The sequence below is a fragment of the Salvia miltiorrhiza genome, chromosome 8 (assembly GCF_028751815.1).
Source record: "Salvia miltiorrhiza cultivar Shanhuang (shh) chromosome 8, IMPLAD_Smil_shh, whole genome shotgun sequence".
In the NCBI taxonomy this organism is placed as follows: Eukaryota; Viridiplantae; Streptophyta; class Magnoliopsida; order Lamiales; family Lamiaceae; genus Salvia; species Salvia miltiorrhiza.
This window is the reverse complement of record NC_080394.1, coordinates 46,499,004-46,509,091: the sequence shown is the minus strand read 5'-3', so window position 1 is coordinate 46,509,091 and position 10,088 is coordinate 46,499,004. Positions and strand designations below refer to the sequence as shown.

The following is a 10,088-nucleotide window of genomic DNA, read 5'->3' as shown; positions in this document are numbered from 1 at the left end:
ATTTGGTCTGCCGGCTAGGGTTTACCGAATCGCTATATATGTGTGGCTGGCAGAGGGCAGTCTAGCAGTTTTGAGAGCAGTTTTAGGGGGATGAACGAATTTTTACACTTACACATCAGTTTTTAGTGCTCTTCTAGACTTAGACTTTTGTTAGTTCACCAAGAAAATAATTTACTTTGTCATTTTACATTTTTCGCACCAAACACTTTATTTGTTTTTCGTATTTCAATTCCGTTGTGACGAACAAAGCCAAGGTTGTTGCCTTAGGTATTTTTATATCCAGTATTTCAAATTTCCTTTCATTCATGTGTTCATTTTATTTTGCATTTATGTTTTCCATTATGTGTGAGTAGTTCCCTTGGTGAGGTTTAAGGGGTGGAAATAATTGTTGTCAATATGTAAACATTCGTGAGGCATTTGTTCTTTCGGTTGAGTCTCGTGGTTCCAGACGGTTCTGTACCAAACCATGGACAGTAGGGGCCTAACGGGTGATCTCCGTTCGGTAAAACGCTGTCCGTGTCAAGCAAAGGCCAGGGTATACCAGGGCGTGACAACCGGTATACCCAAGACCGAGTAGCTGAGCAGCGTCAACAAAAGGCGTTGTAGATCCGGAAGGTGGGGAAAGGATTGATGGGATACACTATCCTTCCTCAGTCTTGGGCTTCTCTAGAGACTATCCATCAACTGTGACGAGGCATAAAGCCATGGTTATCAAACGAGGAAAGCAATCTCGGCGCCGTAGCATGTCTATGACTGGTCGGCTGACAAAGCCGGAAATGGTTGTGTCCAGGAGGCATGTGTCACTCAAAGTGCAGAGTTGGGGACCTCGGGAGAGAAGGTTGGTGAGGGTCATACTTGGTGAGTAACGGGTATGACTACTATCTAAGGAGGAGTGAAGCACTGCCTTGTGACCGGGGATTGTGTGACCTTCGGACCAAGTGATCGCAATGGACTCAACCATCCTAAATGTGAAGTATAGCCTCTTGAAACGCCCCAATGTCTTTGGACCACGCCTTGAGTCTATATGGATCATGGACGGATCATCAGTATGCCTATGACCGAAATAAATATTGACAACAGTTATGACCTAACCGTAAACCTTACCCCTTGTTATATTTGATCTTTGTTTAAGTTTACTTGTGCAGATAAACAGGTTGAGACTGTGACAACTCAATTTGTGCACCCGAAGAGTAAAGTAGTTCCTCACTCTCCGTGGGATCGACCCTATACTTGCTGCTAAAACTGTTCTTTGGTTGCGAGCAATAGGAGCGTGTATTGTCCGTCTAGGGCATACAAAATTATTTTTGATACCGCGCGCCGGACGACGGGCGCGCGCGTCGTATCAATTCATCAGGATGTCTTCTTCTTCAGATGAGCGTTCAGACTTCATTGCTTTCCACGTCGTAGAATCAGCAGTTGGTGACCACCAGTCAACATGACTGTTTGAGAAAGTCTTCAAACACAGCATCACTCTTCAGGGTTGATGAGGCCGATCTTTCCACATAGATCAATGAACCTCTCTTCTGGAAGAGCCTTGGTCAGCAGGTCCGCTCTCTGAACAGCAGTGGGAATCCATTCCACAGAGATATTCTTCTTTTCGACATGATCACGGATAAAGTGAGCGGTTAAGAAGGGGCTTTGCGGTCTGTGGCAGAGTTAGAACTGCAGCGAGCGTGGAAAAGTACAGCGCGGAGAAGTGCAGCGCGGAGAAGTACAGCGCGGAGAAGTGCAGCGCTGAAAATAATATATGCTCACCAAGCATCATAGTATCCGCAAAGCATCCAAAACTTAGGAGAGACACGAAACACACAACTAAAAACAAAGAAAAATAGAAAGTAAAAACAAACCAACAGTGGGTTGCCTCCTACCAAGCGCTAGAGTTAAAGTCTCCAGACCGACTTCAGTTTGATCTTTAGTGAGGATCGTGCAGAGTGTGAGACTCCACCACCATCGGAGTACTCCGCCCATAGTAGGATTTCATGCGATGTCTGTCTCCTCTGAAATTCTCCTTAGAATGGGCTGCGCCAGGGTCAAACACGTCCTTTGGCAACACGCCTTCTTTATTCAGGGACAACGCTACCGATCTGAACCTCGGCTTTTCCTTTTTCTCTTCTAAGAACATGTATTTGAGATTGGCTGGGAGTTCCTTCAGTTCCAGCGCTGGCCTCGTGGTTCTCATCTGTTCATCAACGGGCAGCTCCGTATGGCAGTGCAGCACTGAGCTCGGCAGAGCTGGACTGGACATGGCTGAGCTCGGCATAACTGGCTGGGCAGAGCGGGGCAGCACAGAGCTCGGCATAGCTGAGCTGAAGGGTGCAGCGCTGGGCAGTGGAGAGCTGAAGGGGGCAGCGCTGGGCAGTGGAGAGCTGAACTCTTTAGCTTCACGAGCTAGCTCTTCCATGTCTGTCGATCCAGCACAGACTTCCACACACTCCTGCTGCTGTAAAAATACCTTCTCAACCAAGCCATCAATAGGATCTATAAAGGAGCATTCGTTGATAAAATTTGCAGAAGGCATAGCACGACTATCATGCACAGAGAAAGACACTGACTCCCCTAACACAGTCATTTTAATATTTCCATCCTTAACATCAATTAAGGTGTTAGTGGTTGCCATAAACGGTCTTCCTAACAGTAGTGTGTGCTCTACACCATTTTCATGCACCTCCCCAATATCGAGAACCACAAAATCTACGGGAATAATCAAGCCCCCAACATTCACTAAAACATCCTCTATGATCCCACGGGGGTATCTAACGGACCTATCGGCGAGTTGTAGACACATGCGGGTGGGTTTCAAACCACCTAACTCTAATTGTTTGAAAATAGAGTAAGGCATAAGGTTAATTCCAGCACCCAAATCTAACATTCCCGTAGCTTCCTTACCATTTCCTAAAGCAATTTTAATCACGAAGCTACCTGGGTCGCGTTGCTTTGGTGGCAGAGGCTGCTGTATGATCGAGTTCGCAATTTCTGAGACCAGAACCTTCTCATTGTCCTCGAACTTCCGCTTGTTGGAGACTAACTCCTTGAAAAACTTCACATACGCAGGGACTTTTCTAATCACATCCAGGAGGGGCAGATTCACGTTCACCTTGGCAAGCATGTTGTAGAAGTCGGCGAACTGTTTATCCATATTTTCATTCCGCAATCTGCCCGGAAAAGGAATTGGTGGCCGATAAGGTGTAGTGGATTTGTGTAGTTTGGCCTCTTTTCCTTCCTCCATCACTCCGTCTTTTGGCTGATCATCCTTCTCTCCTTCCTTTTTCTTCTGCTCTGGTCCTTTTTCTTCATAAGGGCTCGTCAGAGTGGAACTTGGCAGAACTGAACCTTGTGCGATGGAATTCTGCAGAACTGACTTCTCCAGAGGTAACTTCGGCATCTCTGGACTCGACAGAGCTGGCTTCGCCAGAGGTGACTTCAGCATCTCTGGAATCGGCAGGACTGGCTTCGCCAGAGGTGATTTCGGAAGCTCTGACTTTGGCATGGCTAAACTCGTCAGAGCTGGTGATCGTGACAGAGTGAACAGCTTTGTTAGAACTGGCGGTCGGATCAGCTCTGGCCTGCGAGTCGGCTTTGGTACCTCCACTTGATTGTCTACCAATTTACCACTACGGAGAACAGTGATAGCTTGAGCCTGATGAGTTTGCAAGGGTTGACCATGGAATTTTCCGGGCTGCTGTTGCTGCTGTAATTGGTTCAAGGTGCCCGACAGTTGCCCTACGGTGGTCTCAAGTCTTTTTATGGTGGATGCTTGAGACTCCATATTCTGTTTAGTCATCTCCATATTTTGCTTGCTAATCTCCATAAAAGCTTGCAACGTATCTTCAAGTGATGACTTCTGGGGCTGAGCATGTTGCTGTGAAGGCTGAAAATTCCCTTGTTGTTGATACCTCGGTGGATATTGTTGGGGAAAATTTTGTTGCGGTGGGCAGGGCTGCTGACCTCTCCATCCATTATTGACGTTCTGCCCTTGATTATACTTCTGCGGTCTGCTCTGCCCTTGGTTATAGCTCTGTCCTTGATTATAGCCTTGCCCTTGATTGTAGTGTTGCACGAATCCAGGCCTGCTCTGCATTTGATTATAGCTCTGAAATCCTTGTGCCGCATAGACCTCAGCTTGTCCTTCCGGAGTAAATTCTCCCATTCGATGACACTCATGGGCTCCATGGCTGACATCTCCACAAATACCACACGGCTCTACGTACTGCATGGCTGGATTCGGCGAGGTTGAACTCTGAACTGGAGAATTTTCCATCTTGCCCATCTTGAGATGCTCCACTTGTCTCACAAGATCGGCTACTTGCTTCTGCAGCTCAAACTGATTTGTCACCGCGCTGGCATCAACTCTTCTTCCACGGACAGATTTCTGTTGGGAGCTTTCGGCCAATGTCTTGAAGATCTCTTTCAGGTCTGCCGCTGTCTTCCGAGCTATGTTTCCTCCTGCTGTGCTATCCACCATAAATTGAGCAGTTTCTACTAACCCATCGTAGAAAAACTGCATCAACATCACATTAGTGAATTGATGTTGAGGACATTGGCGGAGGAGTTCTTCATATCTCTCCCAAGCTTCGTGTAAAGGCTCGTCTGCTCCTTGGGTGAACTCCATTATTTTTGTTCTCAGCTCCTGTGTCTTGTGACTTGGGTAGTATTTCAGCATGAACTTTTCACAAGCATCTCCCCACGTAGTGATAGAGTTGGGCGGCAGAGATAGCATCCACGTCCTCGCCCGGTTTTTAAGTGCGTAGGGGAAGCACTTGAGCTTGAGTTGATCCTCCGTAAGAGTAAGTAGAGGGATTGTTTGCACTTGTGTGCAAAAATCCCGGATGAATTGCAGCGCATCCTCGCTTGGCATCCCGTGGAACACCGGCAGCAGATTCGAATCATTAGGTTTGAGATTGTAGTTTCTCACAGCAGCGGGGAGCACGATTGCCGACGTATTGGTATCTCCAATTATCGGCCTGGTGAAGTCTCCCATATATTCCGTGTTCTTGGCCATCTCCTTCTTTTCCTTGTTTAAATTCTGCTTGGTGCAAAAATTGGCGGAGCTGGCCTCCTCCTCTTTAGTGTGTTTTGCCGTGGTTGTCGTGTGCTCTGTATCGGCAGAGCTGGCGTCCTCTCTCGTTGACTTCTCTGAAGGCTCCGAGTCAGAGCTGGCTGGCGAATCTAGTTCCTCCTCTCCTGCGCTCTGCTCGGGTAGTTCAGAATCAGAGTAGGACTTGGCAGAGCTGGCTTCTTCCTCTTCTACAGTCTGCTCTGGAACTTCAGGTTCAGAGTCAGAGAAGAAATCTTCAGTTTTGTCACGTGTTTCTCCGTCAGAACTGGAGTTTGAACCATCTGCTCTGTCGTTCCCGATCACTCCCTTGCAGCTATTCTTCCTGAAAATCCCTTCGCTCGTACTATGCAAAGGAGACACCAATTTGCCTTTAAGACTACGACGTCCCTGCATGCACAACACTGAACAAACGGATTAAACGCACCGAATGGAAGAAACTTAAAAACAGAAATTAAATAAAGCAAGTAAAAACGACACAACTAAAACGCCTAAAACTTTCCCCGGCAACGGCGCCACAATTTGACTCAACTAGAAACACCTCTAAGTTGACTTGCAATAGAACAAGGACATCCTAGCGATGGTAAGTTGACCCAGTGTCATCTCTCAAGGAAGGTCTTTAAGGGCTTTTAGTGGTATCGTAAGAAAAAAGCAATAAAAGAAAGTAGTAAAGGTTTTGATTTAAAAATGTAACTTAAACTTAAACGTAAATTGAACTTAAACTTAACCTAAGCAATAATTTAAACAACTCGTATTAAACCTAACTTAAGAAATTAAAGACTTGTAAATTTAGAGACTTCTAATCTAGGCGTGAAACTAAAGTGCATAATTTAAATTGCATAATTGAAAAGAAAGCATAAACGAAAAATGTAAACATGATTAAACGAAAGTAAATTGAATTTAAATACTAAATACTGTAACTGTCTTGAACGTATAATCGTGTCACTCGATCACAATCCAAGAACTAAACTAAAAACGAAATTAAAATCTAACTTAGAATACTAAAAACCTTGAACTAAGAAAGCAATGAAATTCCTAAGCTTTTGATGCCAACAAATCGCAAGGTGGCGTCTAAAACTAGGGCAAAAGATTTATTATTACAATGAAAAGTATGGCCCTATTTATAGACTTCAAATTCTTATGGATCACCATGGAAGTTGCCATGCAAAGAAGAATTCTAAAGGCAATAGAATCGTGCAAAATAAGGCAACTTCCAGCTGCAATGCGCGCTCTGGGAACACTCCTACTCCGGCCGAATTCGGGGCTCTCGCCAGCGGAATAGCTTCCGCTCTGGCATTCGCCAGAGGAATGGGTCTCCAGCGGAATCGCTTCCTCTCTGGCATTCGCCAGAGGAACGGTGAGTTCTCTGCTATCGAGCGTTGGACTTTACTTCTCTGATGCTGGCGCTTCTCGGCAGAGGAATAGGTGATTCTTCTGCTCTGGCTTCTCGATTCCTCTGACTTTTGACTCCTCTGGCTAGCGACTTCTCTGACTAGTGACTTCTCTGACTAGTGACTCCTCTGGCTGGTGACTCCTCTGGCTGGTGATTTCGCTGCTCTGGAGATTGGTTTCTCTGACGCGGGTCTTCGGCTGACTTCTCTGGTCTGGCTACAGAGTTATGCTAAAAACACCCTCTTTAGCCCCGAAATCTCCAAAATTATATTCTTCCATCTAAAAACCTAATCCTCCTGCGAAGCAACAAACAAGCCATAAAACGCACCAATTTCCAGAAGATTCTCTTAAAATAAAGCTTATATAAACCCCAAAATTTAGCACAATTAAGCATAAATCAACGCCCCTTTCTTCCCCTTCTTCTTTAACCCCATCCCTAGTCGTGGATCACTCGGCCTAACTATCCCTAGTTAGGACGGGCTGCGACACTTGTCGGATTCTACCCTTGCCAGATTCCAGCGCTTCCATGGTCAGACTTGCCGGATTCCACCGCTTCCAGGGTCAGCCTTGTCGGATTCTAGCCTTGCCAGATTCCAGCGCTTTCAGGGTCAGCCTTGCCGGGAGCCAGCTCTGCCACCGACTTGGGCTTTAATTCTCTATTTTATGGGCTTTAGGGTTAGGCCCATTTAGTCATCTACAAATAGGGCTCTTGTACATGGGAAAGGGGATTATTATTATTCATTCTAGCTCTTCACTTGTAATTGTAAACTTCTCACAAAATATAGTGGAAAACCAAGCAACCACCATGGACGTAGATCATTTATGATAGAACCACGTTAAATTCTCGTGTCATCTTATATTTTTATACGTTTTATCTTTGGGTGTATTTTCATGCTTCATCAATTTTTCCTTTCGATTCTTTGAACATCTTCAAAAATGACAGGAGTTTAGATAACCTGTGTTGAGTATAATATAGATACCCTGCGTCGGGGATGACTAAGATGACCTATGCTGAAAATAACTTAGATGACCTGTGTTGAGGATGACCCAAACAATCTGCGCTGATTGAGATAACTGAGATTGTTGCGCAGGCTTAGATAACTGAGATAGTTGAGCAGGCTGCGCTGAGATAGCTGCCCTGACTGGGCTGAGATAACTGCACTGACTGCGCTGAGATAGTTGCACTGAGACAATCTGCACTGAGATAGTTGAGACACTCTGCACTGAGATAACTGAGATATCATCCTTTTGCCGATGTTATGGCCCCTTATAATGCTTTACAGCCCATGTGCCGATGTTATGGCCCCTTACAATGCTTTATAGCCCCTGTGCCGATGTTATGGCCCCTTTCAATGCTTTACAGCCCCTGTGCCGATGTTATGGCCCCTTAAAGTGCTTTACAGCCCCTGTGCCGATGTTATGGCCCCTTAAAGTGCTTTACAGCCCCTGTGCCGATGTTATGGCCCCTTTCAATGCTTTACAGCCCATGTGCCGATGTTATGACCTCTTTCATTGGTACATCCGCATCTGCGGCTGAGTTGCCACTTAAGGCTCAATCTCTGCCGAAGCAGGTTTTCCAGCGCTGTTAATTTTTCAAGAAGAATACAAATAGTGACATATAACCTACTCCCTCCCTTAGTAACATGTGCATGATTCAAATAAACATGTTATGTGTATGCTTGTGATTGGTGTTCCTACTTATGATACTAGTGATAGCACTGGTATGACTATGGTCATAAAGTAAGATACTCAAATTATATTTTTAAACCTAGCACATATGCGGAAGGTGTGCAGCTTCGTATACTTGTCAATTAGTATGTCAAATCTAGGCACATATGCAGAAGATGTGCAGCTTCGTACACTAGTTAATTCATATTTCACACATCTAGGCACATACGCAGAAGGTGTGCAGCTTCCAAGATAATGTCAAATTCCCCAATCCCATTAAAGATAATATAAATCATGAATATGCCCAAGTGTTAAAGTAGAATATTTCCCAAATCCATATCATGCTTACATGCTTCGACGAAGTAGCATAAGATCATGTAGTGAGAAACTATAGTTCCGCGAAGAACCTGAATCACCACTAGTTAGTAGGTTACCTCTGTTACATTATGGCATGTATCATACTTGCTCAAGTGTTTTTCCAAAATATGTTTATCCTGTGCTGTAAGAACTCTTAAGGAAAAGTATTAGTAAAATATGAAAGCCCTTGAGCCAGGGCTGTAAACCGATTACCAGGATATGAAAGCCCTTGAGCCAGGGCTGTAAACCGATTACCAGGATATGAAAGCCCCTTAAGAGTTCTTACAACACAGGATAAACATATTTTGGGAAAACACTTGAGCAAGTATGATACATGCCATAATGTAACAGAGGTAACCCACTAACTAGTGGTGATTCAGGTACTTCGCGGAACTAAAGTTTCTCACTACATGATCTTATGTTACTTCGTCGAAGCATGTAAGCATGATAGGGATTTGGGAAATATTCTACTTTGACACTTGGGCATATTTATGATTTATATTATCTTTAATGGGATTGGAGAATATGATATTATCTTGGAAGCTGCACACCTTCTGCTTATGTGCCTAGATGTGTGAAATATGAATTAACTAGCGTACGAAGCTGCACATCTTCTGCATATGTGCCTAGATTTGACATACTAATTGACTAGTATACGAAGCTGCACACCTTCCGCATACGTGCTAGGATTTAAAATATAATTTGAATATCTTACTTTGTGACCATAGTCATACTAGTGCTATCACTAGTATCACAAGTAGGAACACCCATCACAAGCATACACATTACATGTTTATTTGAATCATGCACATGTTACTAACGGAGAGAGTAGGTTATATGTCACTATTTGTATTCTTCTTGAAAAATTTACAGCGCTGGAAAACCTGCTTCGGCAGAGATTGAGCCTTAAGTGGTAACTCAGCCGCAGATGCGGATGTACCAATGAAAGGGGCCATAACATCGGCATATGGGTTGTAAAGCATTGAAAGGGGCCATAACATCTGCACAGGGGCTGTAAAGTACTTTAAGGGGCCATAACATCGGCACAGGGGCTATAAAGCACTTTAAGGGGCCATAACATCGGCACATGGGTTGTAAAGTTTTGAAAGGGGCCATAACATTGGCACATGGCCTGTAAAGCATTGTAAGGGGCCATAACATCGGCACAGGGGCTATAAAGCATTGTAAGGGGCCATAACATCGGTACAAGGGCTGTAAAGCATTATAAGGGGCCATAACATCGACAAAAGGATGATATCTCAGTTATCTCAGTCTTGGTTATCTCAGTGCAACTATCTCAGCGCAGTCAGTGTAGTTATCTCAGTGCAGTCAGGGCAGCTATCTCAGCGTAGCCTGCTCAGCTATCTCAGTTATTTCAGCCTGCGCAACTATCTCAGTTATCTCAGTCGGCGCAGATTGTTTGGGTCATCCTCAACACAGGTCATCTAAGTTATTTTCAGCGTAGGTCATCTTAGTCATCCCCGGCGCAGGGTATCTGTTGGGAACTTAATGAAATATCCTAATCCTTGTTTTGATGATACCAAAATCAATAGGTTTCAATTGTAATAGACTAGAACTATTCGAATTCAAGTGTTAGAGTTCTTTTTCTAGTTTAGTT

At 44.5% G+C, this 10,088-nt stretch overlaps 1 protein-coding gene across 1 annotated transcript; it reads right to left on the bottom strand.

Moving 5' to 3' along the window:
• Positions 1–1,912: 1,912 nt before the first annotated feature.
• On the bottom strand, positions 1,913–3,106 carry LOC130998555 (uncharacterized). Its single transcript, XM_057923972.1, has one exon. It carries the CDS (start codon positions 3,104–3,106, stop codon positions 1,913–1,915), a length of 1,194 nt encoding a protein of 397 aa, XP_057779955.1.
• Positions 3,107–10,088: the final 6,982 nt, after the last annotated feature.